General features: G+C 40.9%; 1 protein-coding gene across 5 annotated transcripts in view; it reads left to right on the top strand.

Moving 5' to 3' along the window:
• Veph1 (ventricular zone expressed PH domain containing 1) overlaps positions 1-25,945 on the top strand; it is a 228,359-nt gene that overhangs the window by 79,290 nt on the left and 123,124 nt on the right. For all 5 annotated transcript variants that reach the window (XM_076574202.1, XM_006972627.4, XM_076574200.1 and 2 more), the window contains one exon: positions 25,305-25,525. In XM_076574202.1, the coding sequence (XP_076430317.1) occupies positions 25,305-25,525 (221 nt within the window). The remainder of the gene's footprint in view (positions 1-25,304; positions 25,526-25,945) is intronic.

Genomic DNA, 25,945 nt, shown 5'->3' with positions numbered 1-25,945 from the left:
GTGAATCCATATCACACACTCCCACAGTTTTGTTTCAGTGTAACTAACCAATACCTTGTAAAAAGTTACTGTCTTGGACAGCACTAAAATGCATAGGAACCTGGGGTAGGGTGGAAACGTGTTACTTACAAAGGACTTTATGAACACTTGTCACACTCCTGCTCTGAACAAAGCACTGGGCAGTGGGAAGGTAAAGAAGATTCTGCCCTGGGCTTTGAGAGGGTGTGGCTTTCCCACTTCACTTAGGAAGTGTCCCTCACGTGGCAAAAATGTGATGAGTTGACCCTTCCCGGATAATGTTTTTACAATTCCTTAGTCTGCCTTCCTGCCTGTGTAATGGAAGATGGTGTTCTTAATTAACCACCTCAGGGAACATAAATGAGACTTCCCTAATTTTGATTTTTAAAATAGCATTTGGTAAATCATATTTCAAACAAGGTCTGGAAGCAGTCGCAAACCTCCAAGCCACTTTTCTACATGCAGAATGTGCTGTGTGGTTAAAGTGTTATTAGATTGGTACTCTCAAAATATCTGAGGGCACTTGAAAGCCGGTACAGTCTGCTGAAAACCTACAGCTATACTGTTTTTTAAACTGACATTTACATTTCATCCTTATTTCTCAGAAAATTTGAGCCTGAATTAATTTTGTTGTGTGTTGAGGAACTGGTACTGGTTCGCCAGGTTGGAACGAAAGCCCTGTAAGGAAAGACATACCTGGTTGTTGGCTGTCACATGAATGTTCCCATGCCATATAACTCATTATAAGGTCCAGCATGACTGAGTACACCTAGATTAGATATAAGAAATCATAGTCCCTGTGGGGAAAGTCTCATAGCTTCACATTAGTTTATTTCTTGTTAAGAAATAGATAAATGGCCGGGTGGGTGGTGGCACGTGCCTTTAATCCCAGCACTGGGGAGGCAGAGCCAGGCAGATCTCTGTGAGTTCAAGGCCAGCCTGGTCTACAGAGCGAGATCTAGGACAGGCACCAAAACTACTCGGAGAAACCCTGTCTCAAAAAACAAGGAAGGAAGGAAGGAAGGGAGGAAGGAAGGAAGGAAGGAAGGAAGGAAGGAAGGAAGGAAGGAAGGAAGGAAGGAAGGAAGGAAGGAAGGAAGGATGAAATAGTTACCTTTATAATTTTTTAGATGAATGGAAAGTCAGCATTTCCCAGGAAATGAAAGTGGACTGGCGGAATTTTCCCATGTGTGGTGCTATGTGGACCTCACAGGTTAAATAGTTAACAGTTTATTCGCACAAGTGAAGTGAGTAATTCTATCTCTCATCACTGCAAAGTTCACTCACTATGATCAACTTGAAGGCTTTTGAATCATCATGGAAACAAATCCTGGGCGTGTCTGGGAGGTATTATCCAGATTAGTGTAGGTAGGAAGAGCCACTATAAATGTGGTGGGTCTGTTTCCAGAGACTGGGTCCCCAGGCTGAGAAAGAGAGAAAGCAGGATGGGCATTGCTCTCTGCTTCCTGACTATGGACACAACGTGACAGCTGCCTCCGGTTCTTGCCTCCATAGCTTTCCTGCCCTGAAGGGACATATATTCCCAGGAACTGCAAGCCCAAAGAAGCTCTTCCTTACATAGCCTTTGCCTGGTATTTTGTAATAGTGAGAAGGCAAGTAACTAAGACACCCCTTAGGACTGCCTTGGCAAATCCTTGGATTAGGTGTCTCTCTACTACCTTTGTTTCAGAGGGCAAACTTCCTCCAGTGGAAGACAGCGCTCTGTGCTGCTTTCTCATTCAGCCTCCCTTTCCTCATCCGCAACACTTCCCAGCCCTTCTTTTGCTCTGATGACTCCTTGTTCCCGTCAGTTGCTATAATAGAATATCGCAGGCTGGTTAATTTATAATTAACAGAAAGCACTGAGTCGTGGTTCTGGAAGCTAGGAAGCCCAACAGCAAAGGAGCTGCATATAGCAAGTAATCCCTTACTACAACATTCTAAAGAGGAACGACAAACAGAGGGTCCAAGGGACAAGTGAATGTCAAATGTATCCTTTAGTAAGGAACCTTTTCCCAAATAACAGCATCACTGTTCCATTAAAAGGAGCAGAACCTAACCCTACAGCCTCATCACCTCGTACAGGTCTCATGGGTTCGAACTTTATAAACTATTAAAATGGCAATTACATTTCAACACGCTTTTAGGAGATAAACATTCCAAACACAGGAGCCACCAACTCCTCTCCTTCGTGACTGGGAAATACAGTTTATACTGAAGGGGTGGAGGGCGGGGGGGGGGGGGGGGGGGGTGCGGGGGAAGCAGGAACAGTACAGATGTTTCCTGAAGGCAATAGTACCTCCCTCCATCTTAGGAAGTGAGAATGAACACAGAGATGAGGTGCATGGATTTTAGCATCCCGCACAGTCAACGCAGCGGGAACGGTGGGTACAGTGAGGTGACGCTGCTCTTCCTTGGAGAAATGATGCCATTGAACACTGCATCCGTTCCAGATCTCCATGCAGTGCAGCTTTACTCCACTGCCCACACTTAGCACAGGCTGATTCGTGGATGGCAAGTGGGAACGTGGTTGTTGGCTTTGGAAAAGACCATTTTAAACATTTTTCTCTTAGGGATGTTTTTCTCTTAGGATCTTCACAGCTCTATTCATCCATCCATGCATCCATCCATCCATCCATCCATCCATCCATCCATCCATCCATCCATCCATCCATCCCCTGCTTAATTCAGTTAAGGCATCTCATAGTGAAAACAAACTTGATGTGAGGGCATGGGGAAACAAGATAAAATTCAGAAACTAAAGCAAACATAGCTGCATGGATGATGGGCAAGATACCAGGGTTATAATTTGAAAAAAAAAAAAAGTGCTGTTTTTATCTCATTCTTCTCTGTGAGTAGTAAAACAGTACTCACCCAAATCTTTCTAGCTTGTCCCGGGGAAGTTACATCCCAACTATCACCAGTAAGATGGTTGGGCTATTTGTTTTAAAATAAATACAAAGAAAAATAGGTACCTCATATCTAATTACATAATGAGTGAATTGTGGAAAGTTTTGTTGTGACTGACATGGTTTAACGAAGTTGAATTTTTATAACAAAGTTGAATTTTTACTACGTTGTTGCTTTCCTTGACGAACAAAAAACACATATTTCTTTGACCTAAGGAAACACTGAAGTTCAATCATTCTTTCTCCATCTCTTCCCTTCCCTTCCCTTCTTCCTCCTCCTTCTCTCTCTCTCTCCCTCTCTCTCTCCCTCTCTCCCTCTCTCCCTCTCCCTCCTTCTCCCTCTCCCTCTCTCCCTCTCCCTCCTTCTCCCTCTCCCTCTCTCCCTCTCTCCCTCTCTCCCTCTCCCTCTCTCCCTCTCTCCCTCTCTCTCTCTTTCTCTCAAACCTACCTCTGTCCTTCCCTTCCTCCCTCTCTCCCTCTCTCTTTCCCTCACTCCTTTCTTTCCTTCCTTCCTCTCTTTGTTCTTTTTTCTTTTTGGACCAACAACAGCATCTTTCCTCCAGATGGTTTCCATGATTACTTAGTTTCTCTCCCTCTTATTTTGCACATCATTTGCCCAGCAGATCCTGGTGTGATTAAGATAGTCTGTGGCTTTGTGTTCACCAGAAGTTTTTCGGTGCTATGTCCTCAATGGTCTTTCAAAAAGTGTTTAATTAAAGCAAAAGAAATAGTGGGCCCATTGTTCGGGATAATCAATGAGAGGTCATTTACATGAGGGGTCCCTGTGCTGTGGGAGAAGAAACGCTGGCCTGATGGAACACATTCTGGGTCTGCACAAAAGGTCTACCTTTCAGAGGCTACATTCCCAAGCCCCCAGCTCTTAGAGAGTAAATCTGAACTATAAAACGCTTAAATCTCTTATCAATCAAAACACTGTGCTTGAAGCTCAAATTAGAGGGCCTTCTCTAATGTTTAAGATCTGTAAGCATTTAGAGGGGTTAAAAGCAATGAAAAGATGCTTGAGAATGGACTCCCACCCAGAACAAGTATGAGGAATGGTTTTTTAACAGAAACATTGCTAAATTGGGTTCTAGTTGAGGACAAATAATCATAAATTGGAAAAAGTTACTTGGTGGCAGACTATGTCCTTGTTCCCCTTTAAAAATCAATCAAAATAAAGACTTCATCTGCACAATTACATTATTCTTTCAAATTCCACAGGCATGTAGCTAAGCTACCTTTCCTTCTCTGGTTACTATTTTAAATCCTAAATCATTTTTGTTCAAACAACTTCTTGAGAAAGACTGAGTAAGTTCCAGGCTTAAATATGTCTAGCCGTAATTGCTTCATAAATGAAAAACTTAAACTTGTTGGTTTTTTTTCTGCATGGGTGAAGTTTGGCTTAGTATTCTATGCCAAATGCACAGAGTTGAACACAGTCCAATTTATCCTTCGTTTTTGCCATGTGACAAAATTTGAGGTTCATACAAAACAAAGGATACATCTGTTTTCATCAGCTATTTCTTCACTTTTGTTACTGAAATGTATTTTTTAAATTGTTTTGTCCAGACAGCATTTTTTTTGCTAGGCATGATTTATTACTCTCCATGTGCTCCAGAAATCATGGCCCTACAATCATGCATACTGATTCACAAATGGTAAATGTAGAAATGTCTTTCTTTTACATTGATTGTGTAATTTTTGAAGCTGTTAAATCATAATGTAATTTTCTCTATCAATGAGTAGAAAATCATTTTTAACTACAACAAGGGAATATATAAGGAAATCAAGACATGAGCAAGGGGTAAAAGAGTGAAACATTTTAATCTTAAATAAATGTTTTATGCTGACGTTTCAGCTCAGAGTCAGGCGACCTGAGTTAGACCCCCAGGCCCCACATGGTGGAAGGAAATAACCAACTCCCATGAGTTGTCCTCTGACCCCACACATATGACATAGCATGCTCACAGCCATAAATAAAAATTCAATTTATTTGTCTCAAAAATCAGAAAATTAGAGACCCAAAAGAGATATCTCAGATTTATGTTCATTCTTTACGTTATTTTACCAGGAAAAAAAAAAAGGTGTGGTGGGACATTTGTCCTCTCAAATATTCTGTTAAAAATGATTGTCACCTAGTTTTTGAATATGATAACCTCTGATATCTACTTTCTTTACCAACATTGTACATATATTTTCCTGATTGTATGTGTGTATGAATATGTGACATGTATGATATGGTGTGGCATATATGCATGAGTGTGTGCAGATGTGGACACAGGCCAAAGATGATCTCTTATCAGCTACCAGGTTAGTCCTTATTCCAATCAAACCAACACATAAAATTGACCAGGACAGGTATATATGAGAAAGGGAAGAACGGAAGATTTCTAGTAGCCAAGGTTTGCCCTATAGGAAAATGTCTTTTTCTAATGGATATTGAGTTGTTAGTGGACCTAGGGAAAGAGGAAAACTCTTTAAATAAATGGCCACAAGGGCCAGCAAGATGGCTTGCTGGACAAGCCTGACAATATGAGGTCAGCCCCCAGAACCCATGGTGGAAAGAGAATGTTGACTCCGAAAATGATCTTCGGACCCCCACATGTACATTGTAGCACACACATACCCCACACATCTCTCTCACATGTAATAACAATAATTCATTTTTTTATATAAAAATGGTCATAAACAGCCAAGGCAAAGCCATCTCCAAAAGTAAAATCTCCAACAGATACTTCACAATTATCTTCTGAAGCAATGTCAAAATCTATTAAAAACAACTGGATAAAAGTCCCCTATGGCTAACTCATAATTATACTTCTCATCCAGGCATGGGTTCTTTCTTAGTCCCTTTTAGGTTGCTAACAAAATAGCTGAGGCTGCTGAGCTTAGATCATGGTTCTGTGCATAGGAAAGGCAAGGTTAAGCATCCGCATCCACTGGGGCTCATGATGCATCACAGCATGGAAGATGACATCACAGGCCAGGTCCATGCACCAAGCAAAGATGCTGATGGAATAGTGGGGTCTTTCCGAGCCGTGAAGGCTTTCTCATCTCAGATGAGCATAACTAGGGGGCTAGGGTGCCAGATAATTCAACAGCCACCAGAACAACCCTAGGCCAGTGGCTTCTGCAGATTTTTTTCTCTTTGTGGGGCCTACCACCCAGCTCCCGAATAACCACACACTGAGACTTATTATTACTTATGAAAGCCTGGCCTTAGCTTGGCTTATTTGTAGCCAGCTTTTCTTTCTTTCTTTTTTAATTTTGCCAGCTTTCTTAACTTAAATCATCTCATCTACCTTTTGCCTCTGCGCTTTTATCTTTCCCTGTGCTGTGTATCTTTCTTTACTTCATGCCTCATGGCTGGCTGTATAGCTGGGTGGCTGGCCCCTAGCATCCTCTCTCCTTTTTTTTCTTGCTCCTTCATCCTATCTTGCTTCCTGGTTCCTCTTTTTCTCCTTCTATTTATTCTCTTTGTCTGCCAGTTCTGCTTATCCTTTCTCCTGCCTTGCTATTGGCCGTTCAGCTCTTTACTAGACCAATCGGGTGTTTCACAGCATAAACAAATGTAACACATCTTAAAATAATATTCAACAACAGGCCTTTGGGTCAAATTTTTAAAAATTCGTGAACAATGGGAGAATGAGTTTAGAAAGGGTTTTTTATGACAGGAAGGAGGTCTGGTTTCTTGTTCTCACTCTTCCCCTAAATGAGCATCTCTGCCTGGAGACAATATGTGAGGACATGACTAAACTGAGAGGACTCTGGACACTTTGTGGATGAATCGACTGGACTGTAGCTCATTTCCCCAAGCCCCACCTCTATTTCTGCCATAAGTCTTTTCAATGCCCCTGGGCTAAGAGCTTGGTGGTACCCTACTTCCATGTACCACTAGGAACTCTACCTTCCTTCTTTCTCCTAAGCACCATTTATAATCCAATAATAAGACACACAGGACAACTTTGCCTTCTAATAGCCCATTCTCTGTTTAATTACCAATCCATCCTTTACCTATGAGACCTAATCACTCTCAAGATGGGCGTTAGTCACTTCTGAGGGAAGTATGCCCATGACCAGCCTCCAAAGGTTCCATTACCTCTAAGTACTATTCCTCTAGGGACTGAGTCTCAGCATGTGAACCTTTGTAGAACAAACCATAGCTAAACTCAAAGTGTTCTCTAACTTGCTGTCCCAATACAAATGAATGCTTTCTTTTTGAAAATAAGTTTATTCAAACCATGCAAGCATAGGCTCTGGACACGAAGGGTCTCTGTCAAGGGAGCAGGTGCTAGATGCTAAACCTGAGGTCACCAGCCAGGTGAGTGGCGCTCCCCCACCCACAGCTGGAGGGCCATAGGGAGTGAGCCTACCCTGTCCTTGTGTATCCTCATCCCAGCCAGACCCTTGGCATCTGCCTTGGTTGCCTTTCCCCTTCCTGCTTGAGATGAGAGCCACTGTTGCTGTAATTTAAGCTGTTCTGTCCAGAGTGCCGACCAAGAATTGTTCTGCCTTCATTAAGCAACCTTTATTCAAAACTTAGAGATTTTCTATGGAAACTGGGCATGACTGAGCTCAGACAGCTGCAGGTCTCTTAGGTATCCTTATGTGGCAGTGGTGTTGAAAGCAGCAGTTCATTCTAGCCAAGTAAAGAGCCAATCCTTAGAAATGACCCACAGTTTCAAAGTTTCTACAGACAGTTCAAGGACATTGCTGTGGTAATTTTTCAGTTTACATGTATGGTGGTTTGAGTAGGAATGACCTCATAGACTCATGTGTTTGAATGCTTGGCCCATAGGGAATAGCACTATTAGGAGGTGTGGCCTCGTTGGAGGAACTGTGTCACTGGGGATGGGCTTTGAGATCTCAAATACACTCAAGCCATGCCCAATGTGACAGTTCACTTCCTATTGCCTGTTGACCAAGATGTAGAACTCTCAGCTCCTTCTCCTGCATGCTGTCATGTCCCACCATGATGATAATGGATTGAACCTCTAAAACTGTAAGCCAGCCTCAATTAAATGTTTTCTTTTATAAGAGTTGCCATGGTCATAGTGTCTCCACACAGCAATAGAAACCCTAACTAAGACACTATGTGAAAATCAATTATTTGGTTGGTAAATTGACAACATAATTCTAAAATAATGGACACCACTTTCTGGGAAAAAAACTGCATAAGGATCAAAGGACATTTACTCAATGACGATTGTACTCTCATTTTTCCATTTTTTAAAATAACTAAAACTCAGATAAACAGGAATTAGTGAGCAGCGCTCAGCTTTGTCACTGAGCTAACAATGACTGTAGTGAACACTAACTGCTATACATTATGTGTAAAATTGATTTTTAAAAATCAAAAATGAAAGATAACATTATTGAAGCATCTTTTCAGTTATCTTTTATTGGGAGAATCTAGAGAGAAAACTAAAAGTTTTCAGCATATGTCAATGCTGCCTGCTATTGTTCATTCTTCTGGAAACAGCTGAAGAATGACATTTTGAGGCAAACATCTCCATCTCACATAAATTTTAATATCCAGTCATTTGCTAATGAGAAAAAAAGTCCAATTAGTGGGAAGGCAGTAAGAAAACCTGCTCCTGGTAGAAAGCACTGGGAAAGACAAATTGGAAGATAGGCAAGAGACTCGCAGAAGCTCAGCTGCAGGGATGGCTCACTAGGGAGCCTCTCCAGCACTCAGGAGACCCCGGGTTCAGCCTCCAGCACCACAGGAAAGGCCACCTGGCCCCCACCCCCACCCCACAAGGCTGCATTTGCATTCCTCTGGCTATGATTGAGGTGGCTTCCTAGAAAATCATGTCCTAACATTTTGGAACATCTGTTTCTAGGAGAACCACAAAGATATATACCCATCAATCAACTTGTCTTCTTATGTACCTACCCTTCTATCTGTCTATCTACCTACCTGCAATCTATTTCCACCTCAGTGGTTTCATGTTAGTAAATTCACCCATTCACTAAAATATCTTTGTAACCTTAAATAAATGCTCACGCAGTTTCCTGGTCATTTATTCTCAGAGTAGCCAAAATATTTTCTTAGGTAGAGTCAAGAAATATGATACTCTGTCTTCAAATTTCAATTATCCTGCTGTAAAAGATCCATTTTCTTTTACTTTTAAAGATGTATTTGTTACTTTAAATTATGGATATGCATGTGTATTCGTGTGTGGGTATGGGTACATGAGTTCAGGGGCCCATAGAAGCCAAAAGAGGGTATCAGGCCCCCTGGCACTGGAGTTACAGGTGGTTCATGACTGTAACATGGCATGGGTATTGGGAACCTAAATCAGGTGTTCTCCAAGAGTGGTTGGAACTTTTAACCACTGAGGCAGCTCTCCAGCCCTCAAAGACACTGGCCTAGTGCTCTCTCTCTCTCTCTCTCTCTCTCTCTCTCTCTCTCTCTCTCTCTCTCTCTCTCTCTCTCTCTCTCTGTGTGTGTGTGTGTGTGTGTGTCCCTAAGTGCAAAATAGTTGTGATAGACCTTATAGAGGACATCTAAATGTTAGATAAAAATTATTCTGGCATAAGTTACACAGCTGTTGGCAGAGTTCAATTTTAAACATCAACAGTATGTACTAAATGAGATGGTTTTTTACAACAAACATATACCAATAAAAAGACGTTTTTGACATTAGACAACACACACACAAAATAAGCTTATGCATTGTTGACAAAAATTCTGCTAATCAGAAGCTTGTACCTAGCCCTCTGTTTCCTTACAAGAAACACTTTAGTGTTCTCCAATTCATTATTTATGGTGACTTCATAGAACATAGCTACCATGAGTGAGAAAGAATTCTGTGATATATATGTATGTATGCATATATATACATATATATATACATCTGTGATACATATAATATTGCATATATAATTTAAATATATATGTGGAGAGAAAGGGGTATATAACATGATACATTATCATTGTGCCTGCAAGGACTTCTGTTAAGCTCACAACCCCCATCCCAAGTTGAGGGGCTTTTAAACAACCGATGGCATTTCGGGAAGAGGACCAGTTTTCTTTAAGGATGAGACCCCTGGTAGGTCAACCCTGCTCCAGTGAATGCCCGACCCTCCCCCAGGAGTATTTGCACAGCACAAATTATTTTCTGTTGGTTATGTTAAAGAAGAAGACATGAAATTAGAAGGGAGGAATCAAGGGAAGTAGGGTAGGAAGTAGATCTGGGACAAGTTAGAGGTAGAAATGGGGCATGGATATGGTCAAAATACTTCACATGAATGTCTGAAATTCTCAATGAATCAATAAAATATACACCTTTTGTTTTTTAATCTACTGGGCAAAGTACTTTGCTATTTCCCCACATCCAGAGTTGGATGATAGGTATGGTTTGGGAAATATCCTCCATGGGCTTGTTTTCAATACTTGGTCTAGCTGGTGGCACTATTTTGAAATTGGTGGAGCCTTTAGGAGGCAGGGACTAGGCTGGCCGGAATAGTACAGTAGGGTAGGCCTTTGACCCTTGAGTCTGATCCTGGATCTGGCCTGTGTTCGTTGCTTTCTGTCTGTAACTGTGATCTGAGGGCCCCTAGCTGCATGTTTCTTGAATGAATCCATCACACATTCCCTTCTTGGGTGAACTAAAGGTTCTGAAACTAAAAGTTCCATGCCCACACCTTTAATCCCAACACTTGGCAGAAGAGGTACATGGATCTCTGTGAGTTCAATGCCAGCCTGGTCTACATAGTGAGTTCAAGGCCAGCCAGAGATACATAGTGAGACCCTGCCCACTCCCCCCAAAAAAAGGTAATTAAATAAATAACAAGCCTTCCCTCCATTAAGTTGTTTCTATTAGATAGTATAAAAGTAACGAAATTATCAAGTGTCCTGATTTGCTCATAACCAAAGCTATCCTTATAACCAGGCCACCACTTTTTTTTTTTTCTTATTTAAATTCTATTATCTTGATAAGGGAAAACAGAAAAGATTTATGAGATAAGAGTTAATACATACACATTTAAAACTAAATGATAACACTAATTACAAATAAACAGTATGGCCAATGCAATTTTGCCACATAAACTAGTTCAGAGGTCAGCAAATGCTGCCTGCGGCCAAATCCAGTCACACTCAGGCAGGTAGTACTCTCGACAACTGTCTTTCAGAAACAGAATCCATGTGACTCACTAGGTTAAAAAAAAAAAAATATTTCCTATCGGCTCCTTACAGAAATTGTTGCCAAGTCCGACTCTAGTTCATCAGTTCTCAGTGTGACCCATGACTCCTTAGGTCCTTTCAAGGGACCTGTGATGGTAGACTTGTTTTCACAGTGATGCTGTGCTCATAAGACATTGTTTACTGTGTCTCCTGGGTCGACATCTGCACTGATAGCACAAAGCCATAGTTTGCAAAACCTCTGGTGATTACCACACATCAGGACAGTGGCACCAGATTGTATTGACAGTTGTGGGACCAGGGGAAGAGCCAGTTTTCACTTAACTAGGAATTTCTCAGCCTGACACCATGGACGCTTTGGGCTAGATGACCCTTTGCTGGGGGCTATCCTGTGTGTTACGTGATGTTTGACAGCATCTCTGGCCTTTTCCCACTGGATTCTGCCATTCCAACCCTCTATCCCCTCAATTATATCAACCAAAAATATCTCCAGACAGTCTCCAAAGGTTCTCTGGTAGCAAACATTACTCTACTGACTTTCTAGACCTCACCTCCCCACCCTCACAAGGACTCACTTAGCTTGATGAAATAATAGAAATGACTAGCTTTATTATATCTCAACCTTGAATATTTTTTATGTTGAAATTGGTTAGTTGGAAATGTGTCTTGGCTCAGAATTTCTGCTGCACATTTAAATACAGGAATATAGAGGTTAATTAGGAAAGCAACTTAGACCTTTGCCTTACCAGACCATCTGAATAACTTTTTCAAAGAATGCTTTTTACTTAAGATGATTGACAAACAGCCTGTGATTATGCATTTCAACGAGTTGGTAACTGTTATCTGGAGAGAGGAATGAAGTGAGCTTTCCACTTTCGGCAGAACTATGGATATTACTATAGTTCCCCTGGGGACCTGTGAGAGACTGGCTCTAATGCCCCCTTGTGTTGTACTTTGGATGTGAAATGTCCCCCATAGTCTCGTGTTTGAACATTTGGTCCTCATAATGGCTATTCTTGGTTGTCAACATAACTACATCTGGAATGAACTAAAACTCAAATGACTGGGCACACCTATGAGGGATTTTTTTTCTTAATTAAATCATGAAGTAGATAGACCCACTGCTAATCCAGATCTTTGAGGTGGGAAGATAAACCTTTAATCTGGACCACACCTTCTGCTGGCAGCCTATAGAAAGGACATGGAATACAGAGGTTCATTCTCTCTTTGCCTGCTTGCTCTCACTCTCTCTAGCAAGTCCACTCCTTCGCTGGCATTAGAGTCTACTTCTTCAGAATTCTGGCATATACTGAAAACTGGCTGAGACATCCACCCTGGATGTCTGAACAACTACTGGATTTTTGGACATTCTGTTTATAGGCAGCCATTGTTGGATTAGCTAGACCACAGTCTGTAAGTCATTATATATATATATATATGACTTATATATTACATATATAATGACTTACATTATATATATATATATATATATATATATAGAGAGAGAGAGAGAGAGAGAGAGAGAGAGAGAGAGAAAGAGGAATTCATTCTATAAGTTTTGTTCCTCTGAAGAACCCTGACTAATAGAGATTTGATACAAGAAGCAAAAGGTACAAGGATGAATATTTTAAGTATCTGGAATAGGTGTTCCATTTGCCAAGAGCTACAGTTGCTGAAGCCTCTCCTGGGAGCTCAGAGTGTACTAAAACCCCATAGTATGAACTATTTTACATTTGATTATCCTAATTCACCAACTGTGAGAGGAAACTGATTTGGTGATTCTGTATATTATACTTTGACAGTTTGTGAAAAAAAATAAGGAAAACAATATTGCTGGACAGTTGCTCCTAGCATCTCTGGATAAACTGACAAAAGAAAAGAATGAGCTCCATGATAAAATTAAGCATCTTCTAGCATCTCAGAATATGGTAAAGGACAATGAACTCAGTGGAAAAAATTGATCAGGTCCAGATGCTCATAAATAGTCTAAAGGTTTCTAAGTGTGTCCTGGAAGAGAATCGCTCTCCAGTAGCCACAGAGCTCAAGTTGTGGAAAATCAAACTGAAACACTCATTATAAAGCTGGGTGAATTACAGTGACAATTCAAGCCCCAGCCTTGGAGGGTGTCAGTAGTTTAAAGTAAGAGCATTAATTGGTAAAGAATAGCATCCTGTATCTTGGGATATGTGGGAGGATCCTATTGAGGCTGAGAACTTTGAACCCTCAGATTCTCAAGGGTTTGTCTTACCTGAGGAAGTAGTCACTCCACCCCCAGCAAAAGATGTACTCTCACCCCCACACCCTGAAATATTGCCTTTTTCACATTTGACTGAAGAAATTAATCCTTCAGTGTTGCTTAACCAACATTGACTTTTGGTGAAGGAGATTCCAAGCAAGACAATACTGATGTCCCTCGGGCCCCACCAATGCTTGCTTCTAGACCTATAACCAGACTTAAAGCTAAGCAGGCTTCTGGAGGAGAGGTAGAGAGTGTAGTCCATGAGGGGGTGGGCTACACTACTAAAGAGCTTAATGAGTTTGCTGGTTCATTCAAGCAGAAGTCTGGGGAATGTGTGTGGGAATGGATTTCAAGGGTGTGGGATCATGGTGGAAGGAATGTAAAACTGGATCAGGCTGGGTTTATTGATATGGGCCCTCTGAGTAGAGACTCTAAGTTGAAGCTCGAACAGTTAAAAAAAAAAGTGTCAAAAGTATGTTTGGATGGTTGCCCAAAGCATTTATCAAAAGATGGCCCACTGAAAAGGAGTCAGAAATGCCTGATATTCCTTGGCTTAGTGTTAATGAAGGGATTTTAAGGCTCAGGGAAATGGAAATGCTAGAGTGGGAATGCTCTGTAAAACCTAATCATCCACTATGGGAAGGCCCAGAAGACATGCCCTTCACTAATTCTATGAGACGCAAAATGGCGAGGGGCACGAGCACATCTGAAGAGTTCTGTCACCCTTTTCCTTGTACCAGACCTTGGGGTCGGTGGCACTGCTTCTCAGTTGGATGAATCAAATGCAATGGGTTTAATTGGGTCCCAAAAAAGCAGGCGCCAGGTGGCAGCACTGAGTCAACAAAGAAAAGGTGATTGTAGTTATCATAATGGGCAGAATCGACAAAGCAATATTCATAATAGCCTGACCCATATGGGCCTTTAATACTGGCTAATTAACAATGGTGTTATCAGACATGAAATACATAAGAAGCCTACTGGGTTTTCGTTTGACCTATATAAGTGGGAAAGTTCTCAAATAAATAAAAGGCTACATTAGATCTTGGCAAAAGGGAATCCTGGCCCACAAAGCAATTTCCAGGCTTGAATCAGTTTGCAGACCCAGAACCCCTTGAATGAAGGGTCAGCCAGGTTCCCTGGAGAAAGGACCTTGATAAAATACCTAAAAGTTTTACTGTTGGCTTTTCCTCAGTCCTTCTCCAGAGGGAATTACAGCCTTTTACAAGGGTAACATACACTGAGGGAAAGGAAAAAATCAGACTTTCTGAGGTCTATTGGATACTGGTTAAAATGACACTAATTCCAGGAGATCCCAAAAAAACATTGTGGCCTTCTAATTAAAGTAGGGGCTTATGGAGGTCAGATGATTAATGGAGTTTGGGCTGAAGTCCAACTCACAGTAGGTCCAATAAGTCCCCAAACTCATCCTGTGGTTATTTCCCCAGTTCTAGAATGTTTAATTGGGATAGATATACTTAGAAGTTGGCAGAATTCTCACATTGGTTCCCTGACTGTGATGTGAGGACTTATGTTTGGAAAGACTAAATAGAGGCCTTTAGAGTTGCCTCTACCAAAGAAAATGATGAGTCAAAAACAGGACCACATCTCTGGAGGAACTGCAGAAATTAGTGCCACCATCAAAGACTCAAAAGATGCAGGGTGGTGGTTCCCACCACATCTCCCTTTAACTCTCCTGTCTGTCCAGTACAGAAGACAGACGGATAGTGGAGAGTCACAGTTGACTATTGAAAACTCAGTCAAGTAGTGACTCCAATTGAAGCTCCTGTACTAGATGTGGTGTCTTACTTGAGAAGATTAACACATCTCCCAGTACGTGGTCTGTAGCTATTGATTTAGCAAGTGCCTTTTTCTCGATATCTGTCCAGGACAACTGGAAGCAATTTGCTTTCAGTTATCAAGGCCAGCAGTACACCTTTACAGTTTTACCCCAAGGATATATTAATTCTCCTGCCCTGTGTAATAACTTAGTTAGAAGGGATCTTGATCATCTGTACCTTCCATAAAATATCACATCAGTTCTCTATATTGATGACATTATGCTGATTGGACCAAGTGAGCAGGGGGTAGCATCCACTTTGAACACATTGGCAACACATATGCACATCAAAGGATGGAAAATAAATCCAACCAAAATTCAAGGGCCTTCTAACTCAGTAAAGTCTTAGGAGTAGAGTGGTGTGGGGCATGCAGAGATATTCCTTCTAAGGTGAAGGGTAAGTTATTGCCCCTGGCCCCTCCTACCACTAAGAAAGAAGCACAACATTTAGTTGGCCTATTTGGATTCTGCAAACAGCACATTCCTTACTTGAGTGGGTTGCTCTGGCCCATATACCAAGTGACTCAGAAAGCTGCTAGCGTTGAGTGGGGCCTAGAATAGAAGAAGGCTCTTCAGCAGGTCCAGACTGCTTTTAAGAATGTTCTACCACTTTGACCATGTGATCCAGCAGACCCTTTGAGGCAGCAGTGGTAGATATGGATGCTGTTTGGAGCCTTTGACAGGCCCCTCTAGGTGAATCATAGAAGAAACCTTTGGGACTTTGAAGAAGGCTCAACCATCATCTGCAGACAACTGTTCTCCCTTTGAGAGACAACTCTTGGCCTGCTATTGGGTCATAGTGGAAACTGAACATTTGACAATGAGCCACCAAATTACCATGTGACCCGAGCTGCCCCACATGAGCTGGGTGTTATCTGACCCACCAAGTCCTAAAGTAGGATGTACACAGCAACAATCTATTATCAAGTGGAAGTAGTATATACATGATTGGGCCCTACAGGTCCTGAAGGCACAAGCAAGTGACATGAAGAATTTGCACAAATGCATATGGTTTTTACTCCTGTTACAATGCCATCTGCTGCCAAGTATGCACCTGTAACCTCATGAGGTGTTCTCTATGATCGGTTGACTGAGGAAGAGAAGACTAGAGCCTAGTTTACTGGTAATTGCACATCATGCAAGCACTACCCAGAAGTGGACAGCTGCAGCATTATAACCCCTTTCTGGGATAACCCTGAAAGACACCAGTGAAGGGAAATCCTCACAGTGAGCAGAAATTCGGGCTGTACACATGGTCATACATTTTTTTTTTTGAAGGAAAAATGGTCAGATGTGTGATTGCTCACTGATTCGTGGGCTGTGGTCAATGGATTCAATGGATAGTCAGGGAGTTGGAAGAGTATGTTTGGAAAATTGGTTAGAAAAATATCTGAGAAAGAAGTATTTGGAAAGATCTCTCTAAGTGAGTGAAAGGTGTGAAGTTACTTGTGTCCTGTGTAAATGCTCATCCAAAGGTGACTGCAGCTTAGAAAGAGTTCCATAATCAAGTAGATAGGATGACTTGTCCTGTGGATAGTTGTGGTGGTTTGAAAGAAAATGACCACCAAAGGAAGTGGCACTATTAGGAGATGTGGCCTTGTGAAGTAGATGTGGTCTTGTTGGAGGAAGTGTGTCACTATGGAGGCAGGCATTGAGGTCTCATGTATGCTCAAGATTCTGCCCAGTGTCTCAGATCATTTCCTGTTGCCTGTGAGTCAAGATGTAAGAACTCTCAGCTCCCTCTCCCATACCATATCTGCCTGCACACTGCCATGCTTCCCACCATGATGATAATAGACTAAACGTCTGAACTGAAAGCCAGCCAATTAAATGGTTTCCTTTATAAAAGTTGCCATGCTCATGGTGTCTTTTCACAGGCATAGAAATCCTGAGACAACAGTCAACCCCTTTCCCCAGCCATTCCTGTCATTGCCCATGAACAGCCATACCTGTCAGTGGGCCCATGAACAAAGTGGCCATGGTGACAGATTATGTATGACCTTGACAACATGGACTTAGACTCACCAAGGTTGACCTGGCTACAGCTGCTGCTGAGTGCCTGATCTGCCAACAGCAGAAACCAATACTGAGCCCCAGATCTGGAACCCTTCCCCAGGGTGACCATCCAGCAACCTGGTGGCAGGTTGACTACTTTGGACCATGGAAAGGACAATGCTTTATCTTTACTTGAGTAGATATTTATTATGGTTATGGATTTGCTTTTCCTGTATGTAATGCTTCTGCCAAAGCCACCATCAGTAGACTTACAAAATGCCTTATCTATTGTCATAGTATTCCACACAGTATTGTTTCTGACTAAGGAATTCACTTCACTGCCAGAGAAGTGCAACAGTGGAACCATGACCTTGGACTCGACTACTCTTACCATGGTCCCCACCATTTTGAAGCAGTTGTCCTGATAGAAAGATGGAATGGCCAATTAAGTGGCAGCAGCCTGAAGGGCTGGATAGTGTTTTTCAGAAAGTGATCTATGCCTTTAATCAGCATCAAATGTATGTTGTGGTTTCTCCCATAGCCAGGATCCATGGGTCCAGGAATCAATAGGTGGAAATGGGAATAGTTCCACTCAATATCACTCCTATCGACCCACTAGGAAAAATTTTGCTTCCTGTTTCCTCTACTTTAAGTTTGGCTGTCCTAGAAGTTTTGGTTCCAGAGTTGGGAGCTGCCAGGAGCCACAGAAAATATTCCATTAAACTGGAAGTTCAGATTTCCCCCTGGCCACTTTGGGTTTCTGATACCCTTAAGCCAACAGGCCAAGGAAAGAATAACAGAGTTAGGAGCAGTGATTGAATCCAGATTATCAAGGGGACATTGAATTGCTTCTCCACAATGAAGGTAAGGCAATTATGTTTGGAGTTCAAGAGACCCTTTAGGGCATCTCTTGGTGCTACCATGTCCTGTGATAAAAGTCAATGGGAAACTACAACAGCCTGATCCAGGATGACAAAGGGCACAGACACTTCAGGAATGAAGGTGTGGGTCACTCTCCCAGGAAAAGAGCCAAGGCCTACTGAGGTGCTTGCTGGAGGTGGAGGAAGTACAGAATGGATAGTTGTAAGTGGAAGTTTTTCAGGACCACTGGCTCCCAAAAAAATGCACAGAGACTTAATATTAATTATAAATGTTCAGCTGGTAGCTCAGGCTTGGTTACTTGCTAATCCTTACATTTTAAATTAACCTATATTTATTATCTACCCTCTGCCATGAGGCTGTACTTTTTTTTAACACAGCACATTCACCTTGCTTCTCTCTGTCTCTCAAGACTCCCCAGACTCCACCCTTCTCTCTCCTAGTGTACTCTGTCTGACTGTCCTGCCTATACATCCTGGCTAGCTACTGGCCAGTCAGCTCATTTATTAAACCAATCAGAAGGTGCCTTAGCAAAGACACATCTTCACAATGTACCAAAAGATTATTCCATAACACTTCCCCCTTTTCATCTAATTAAAAAAGATTTTAACTTTAACATAGTAAAACTATATATAACAAAAACAGCTATCAAATTACAATATCCAGTCCATTTATATTTGGCAAAATTAGAGAAAATATTATCTTTCTTATCTTTTTGAGTCTAAAGTTTTATACCTAATTTACCTTTTAAAATAATTAAGGGAATATTTAAGTCTAATTATTTAATCATTAGCTCCATCAAAGACCCCAGAAGGGTGTAATGTTACCTAATGACAAAGACATCTGGCTGCCTGGACAGTCACCCAAAGTTCTTCTGTAACATTAGGGCATCCAGCTTTGGCCTATAGGCCTAGTATATCCGACAGATATTTCTGAGAAGCAGGAAATTTTGAAGGACTGTCCTACCTTGTCTTGACAAAGTTCAGCAGTTACTTTCTTTGTGTTCCTACTGGTCCAGTTTGGACAATATACTGTCAGCAATTGAGGCAAGGGTAGTTTCTTTGTCCAAATTGTTAGCTTTTGCTGTGAAGAAAACAAATTCCATAGGGGATTTCTTCAATGCCCATCATCCTCCTTTGAAGCAAATTGGTGCTGTCAGGAGCAGACATGTCTCATCGTCATGAAAAGCCTTAGGTTATTAAACATGTTAAATGCCATATTCTGTAGGTCTTTGAAGTGTTTGAAAACCATTTATCTATCTAAATATTTCTGAGTATGACCTTGAAAACATACCTAAGATGACTATAAGTTTGACTATTATAGATAACTATTAATCTTAATTATTTATTATATTATTACATAATTATATATTACATTTTTAAATGAGCTGCATAAACACATTACCCTAAACAAGAGTAGAAATATACATATGGTATAACAAAATTAACCTTAAATTTATATCAATAAAATCCATACCAATGTAAAATACTTTGAGATTAATAGTTGTTTGGGGGGGCTAAAGTAGGTTTAGTAATCTACCCTTTTATCTCATCATTTCTATATCATATCCCCCTTTTTTCCTTTAGAAAAAGATCTTTGAATTTAACTATTTTGTTTTGTTTTTTTCTGACTATGACCAATAACAACTTTTAACCAACCCCCCTTAAATGATGACAAACAACCATAACCCATCTTTTGGGAATGTGGGCACTGCTTTTTTTTCTAGACTTCTTCCTGTTGTCTGAAGGCACTGGAATCTTTGGGGGATCCTTGAGAAAATCAGAATAATTGTTAAGTCTTGACTGGTGTGTTATGTGAGGCTGGGTCATCTCAGCTAGCAGCCTTGAAGCTGTTCCAGATGTTGGATCACCTGGACCATATATTTTTATTGTTATCTGGTCCCCTTGTTCTGAAAATACATAAACTTTTTTTTTCTTTTTGAGACAGGGTTTCTCTGTGTACCTTTGTGCCTTTCCTGGAACTCACTCTGTAGCCCAGGCTGGCCTAGAACTCACAGAGATCCACCTGGCTCTGACCCCCAAGTGCTGGGATTAAAGGCATATGCCACCACTACCCAGAAAAAATACATAATCTTTTAGAGGTAACATACATATCTGCATTAATACAAGTATAGACTGTGCATTGTACATAAGTCAGCCAAAGATAATTTTTTTTTATGTTTGAAAAGGTAAAATATACATCATGTGTCTTGTAGTTCTTCTAGGTTTATTTCTTTGTGTTGTAGTCAGGATGTTTAGAGATCTTTCCCAATCAAACCTGATCCATATCAACCCAGAACGAATTCACAGCCTCTCCTTTCCTGTGGAAATAAAAGCATATGTTACTCTTCCTCAAAGTAACATATCTTTTGAATTTCATTTGGAAGTCAAGACATTTTTAAAATATATAGATTGGTTTAATTCAGCAGTTTTTATAATCCAATGTGTCATAGCAGCAGTTGTTTCTTCATTAGCAATCATAATATCTAAGGGCAACATAATAATACACAGAATCTAGACTCTCTGTATGTTTCCCATCTTTATGTGGCTTATTATATTTTTTATTCTATTTCTTTTTTAAGGACTTTATTATTTTAAACTATGTTTTAATCTATGGCTGTTTCTACCCTTTTTCTTTTCCCTCCCAAGCCTATGTATGTTTTTAAACATATCATAACCCATTTAGAGGGTTTTTTTTGCCTGAATCTGTCTTTATTGAGCATCTGTATTGTTTTTTGATCACATGAGATAAATCTTAAACTATTACGTCTACCGCTGTTTGTGTAGCTTAGCTTAGTGCATCTCAGTAGTGTGTGCTGGCTGGCAGCTGGCTCCTCCCATAGGCAACTGCTAGGAGATGCTTCCTGGTACTGTGGCTGACATGAAAGACATGAGACTAGGAAGACATATTTGGCTTCGTTTTTGTGTGTTTACAACCTTCTTAAAGCTTTTTTAGGTTTTTATGTGGATGTAGGTGCCAGATGTTTGGGCTCCATTAGCAGAAGAAGGTGGTTATAAATGCCAGCTAAGGCCATGTGACTAGTTGCAGAAACAAGGATTATAACTGGCATGAGTATTTCTGTCATATTTTGTTTACAATGTGTTTGCACAGATATTGTGTTGTCTTTCCTCAATTTCTTTATAGTGTAATGTAAAATCAATTAAGAGTATCAGTGGTTATAATATTTTAGTTTGAGATACTGAAAGAATGTCCCTCAAGGGACATTGCCACCTATTCTAAATTTATAATGCATTTGCAGTTGTATGAGGGGCAGTTATATCATGAAAGGCATAATTATAACAGTTATTGTTTTCATTTGGAAATTATCAAAGAGATATGATTGTGTATCAAATTGACAAGGAGCAGACTGTGGTGGATATTCTTGATTGTCAACTTGACTGCATCTGGAATTAACTAAAACCCAAATGACTGAGCATATCTGTGAGGGATGTTTTTCTTAGTTCAATGAAGGCCTATTTCTAATTCTTATCTTTTGGTGTGGGAGGATACACTCTTAATCCAGATTTTTTGAGGTGAGAAAATTTAACTTTTAATCTGGACCATAGCTTCTGCTGGCAGCCTATATAAAGAACATTCAAGAAGGAAGCTCTCTCTGTCTCTCTGTCTCTGTCTGTCTCTGTTTCTCTCTCTGTGTCTCTATCTCTGTCTGTCTGTCTCTGTATGTCTCTGTTTCTCTCTCTCTCTCTGTCTCTATCTCTCTGTCTCTCTGTTTGCTCTTGCTCTCACTAGCAAGTCCATTCCTTTTCTGGCATTACAGCCCACTTCTTTGGGATTTCTGAGTATACTGAAGACCAGCAAAGACATGCAGCCTTGTGGGATGAACATCCACTGGATTCTTGGACCTTCTGTTCATAGGCAGCTATTATTAGATTAGCTGAACCCCCTTTAAGTATACACATATACATACATACTACATATATATAGACAGACAGATAGACAGACAGATAGATAGATCCATTCTACATGTTTTATTCCTCTGGAGAACCCTGACTGTTACAGTCCTCTACTTGGTGTGTGAAGGGGGGTTAGTTAAGTGGGGTCTAACTGGAGGAGTTGGGTGCCTGGGGACAGGCTTTCACATTCTTAGCTGGCCCCTAATCCTGTCATTTTCCTATTTCCAGAATGATAATACAATGTATCGGATTATATTCATATATACAGACTGTATTATCTCCTTGAACTATAAGCTCAAATAAACCCTTGTCTTAAGTTGATTCCAGTCTGGCATTTTATTACAACAAAAAGTGTGTGTGGAGAGGATTAGTAGACTGTGGATATCAAGATGCAAGAGTACTTGATTCCATTACAGAAAACACCACTTAATGTGCTCATCCTCTCCTGTGTGTCATATTGTTTCTAAATTACTTAGAACAGCTAACCCGGTGTAAGTGCCGTGAGGACCATCTTCTTGCCAAGGTGCTTAGGGAGCAATGATGAGAACAGGCTGCACACGTGCAACACAGATGCCAGTTTCCCCCTTGAGTGTTCTAATCTGCAGTAGGTTGAATCCCCAGATATGGAAATCGTGGACACAGACCGACAGCTGTATCAGTTGCCAGTGATAAAAATCTGAAGTTGGAGTGAAAATTAGAATTATGAAAATTGATAACCACCACTCTAAACATAGTGGTTCCCCTAGTGCAAGAGCTTTCCTGATAAAAAGCATGGTCATGTGAACAGTTGAGAGTTGAGTTTGTTTTTGTTTGTTTGTTTGTTTTCTCCTTTTACAATATCTTCATTAATTGTTTGATAATTTTACACATGCCCTTCCACAATGTTTTTTTCATATTTTCCCCTACTCCTCTCTGTGACTCCTCCCAGCTCCAATCCTCACTCTCACACTCTCCCAACATTATGTCCTCTTTTTTCTGTCAATAACCCATTGAGTCATTTTGCGCTGCCGCTATAGACGTGGGTGTTGGGAAATCCACTGGAGTGTGGGCTACACTGAAAGAAAACCATCAACTCTCTCTCCCTTGCTTAAAGCCATCAATTGCCAGTAGCTCCTTCCTTTCCTGGGGGTGGGAACCCGTGAACCCTTTCCTGCTCCGTCAAGTGCAATGTTTCCTGATCTTATAGAAGAAAATGAATCTACATTTGGAAGATATGCCTAATTCAGTGAACTGAAGTTTTGCTAAATATTCAATGTTTAATGTTACAATATCATGCAGGGGTAAAAAGACCCATTAAAACTACGAGATGGGTTTTAATGTAACAGTACAGAAATATTAATATTGCACATTGTTACCACCACTTACTGAGTTTTCATGTACTATCCATGAGGAATGTGCATAATTATCAAACCTATTTTGAAAATAATCTTAATTTTTCCAACTATATAATCTATGTGAGGCCATATATAATGCAGCAGGTAAAGAACAGATATGAGAATACAGTTTTTTGTCCATGTGAACAATTACTATACTATAGAGATTTGCAAAAGTTCTGTTTCGGAGAATGAGGTTTTTTTTCATAAACAAATCTAAATGAATTGGTGATTCTAATTTATCACTTTAGTTTGTAAATGGCAAATATCGATACAGCCCAGACAAACAAAAGCTCTTTGGGAACTTCAAGCATTTAAAAAAGAGGTAAGGTGCCCTACAAACAAAAAGGTTTGAAAATTGCTGGCATATTTTTGTATTTACAGAGTGTTTATGATGTTTATTATGTAAATCAAGTGAACTGCATAACTGTGATGAGAGACCACAAAGGGGATGGACTTGTGGTCTTGGTTCTGTGTAGGAAGGGCTGGTGCCATAGCCAGCCAGGGCACACTGGTCAGAGATGGGGAGGGTATGTGGCTGTGAGTATATTAGTCTGTCCTGTTTCTTCCCCATGTGCCATCTCATTACTTACCTCACAGTGTCATTCAGAGGATCCCATGAGTACTAAGGAGCGTGTGAGATAGTCTTGACACTTGGACTAACTGCCCTGTGTATCTACTATTTTTATTCTAATAATAAACAGTCTGTGTCTGAGTGGATAAGTGAATGGCCCACATTATGACACACAGGTGCCGCTGACCTTGCCCCACTGTGGGAAGACTGAAAGCACATGATGTGGCCACTAAGCCTCAGAGACGAAATACTTTGGCGCTGAGAAAGAAATCAGAATTCCATAACCCGCTTCTTACCCTAACATCACACTTTCTCATCCAGAATCACATCTGTTACCCCGGTGAGGAACCTGGATGCGCTCCAAGGTTTCAGAACAAATGATGTGAGGTTGGCGTGGATTCATATGCAGGGTCCCAAGCAGTTAGAATTTTTCTTGTTCCCGAAATGTGATTAATTCTCCCTGCAGCTCTGTTTGGATGCCAGAGGATCATTCAGAATGAGGCTGATTTCAGCAAACATCCACACAGTCACCTTCACTGCCAGGAAGACAAATGCTTCTAAGAAAAGAATGTTCTAATTTTTTTATGATGAGAAAGGTTTTGGAGTGGGGGGTGGAAAGAGAATCCCTAGGTCAATCCAGGGCCTCACATGTGCTACAAAATTGCTGTAGCAACTGATCTACATCTGCGGCCCAGGAAATCCTCTCCAGAGAGCCATAGGGATACTTAAGTATTTGTGGAATGACTTTCTAGGATGCTAAAGTAGAACCTGATTCTGAAGCTAAGGAGCATACATGAAGTTTGAAGTTACACTTGTCAGTGAGACAAACAATAAATAAAATATCACATCCTATGTGGCCTGGCTCCTGGGTTTACCTTCTACCCTATGTCAAAGCAAGATGAATTTTACTCTAATTATCACTAAGGTTTCTGAGCATGCTGGATTTCAATGATAAAAAAAAACTTCATTGAATTTGAATGTTACTTTCTCTCTGGGATGTGTCTAGTGCACTATTTAATATTAATTTCCCAGGGTCTCCTCTTCCTGCTTCATTTTTGTTTTTTTTGCGGCACATTTCTCCATCCAACACACTGTTTTTTACATGGGTATTTTGTTCACTGTCTGCTTCGCCATGACAGTAGATTTCCACCCTTTTCCTTTCGTGCTGTGTTCCTAACTTCTAAGATGGGCCTGGCGTGTGATGAAGATACCCCACTTCTATCTTCTGACTCTAAGTTGGGGATGGACAATGTCTCTGTGATACATGGCATATCACGAGTTCACACAAGTGTGATGTCTTCAAAAGTGCCTACATTACCAATACCGCCCGTACTTCTTTAAAGGAATCGAGTTCATGGAACTTTGATATTATATTATCATACAGACGTCTGTTGTTGCTCCTTGTTGTTGGCAGGAAAGAGCCAGGAGCTGCTTACGATACCTGGTGAGCCAGCTGGCTAACATGGAGCACTCGTTTCATCATATTCTCCTGCTGGAAATCAAGAGCATCACTGATGCCTTCTCCTCCATCCTGGGCCCTCACAGCAGGGACATCTTCCGAATGAGCAACAGCTTCACCAACATTGCCAAGCTGCTTTCCCGACGACTGGAAAACAGCGCGGCTGGGAATGGCAGGTATCTATAGAAACCAATATAGCCAAAGTCTGGAGGAAATGCAGACTATGACAAAGAAATAGAATGAAGCACAAGTGGCAATGCCAGGTCGCTCTCCTTTATTGACTCAGTAAGCATTTGATACTTGTTTATTCTGAATCAGGAATCTAAGCAGAGAGGTCCAGTAGGTTGGATAGTTAAATAATCAGAGAATAAAATTAGAGGCTAGAGGAAGAATATACTAATAAAGATGGGTTCAAAGAATTTGAAGAACAATGAGATGGGGGAGTCTACCTGTATATGGAAGAAGGAGGGGTAAAATTGGGATCAAGAAACATCTCCTAGAGTAAGAGACATTTTGGACCGAGTCTTAGGAGATAACCAGATTGCTCCAGACGGTCTTTTTGGTGACATGTCTGTCGCTCTTGAAATGGGCATCAT

Source organism: Peromyscus maniculatus, chromosome 6, assembly GCF_049852395.1.
Source record: "Peromyscus maniculatus bairdii isolate BWxNUB_F1_BW_parent chromosome 6, HU_Pman_BW_mat_3.1, whole genome shotgun sequence".
Taxonomy (NCBI): Eukaryota; Metazoa; Chordata; class Mammalia; order Rodentia; family Cricetidae; genus Peromyscus; species Peromyscus maniculatus.
Note: the sequence above shows the minus strand (reverse complement) of the source record. Positions and strands in the feature narration are given on the sequence as shown.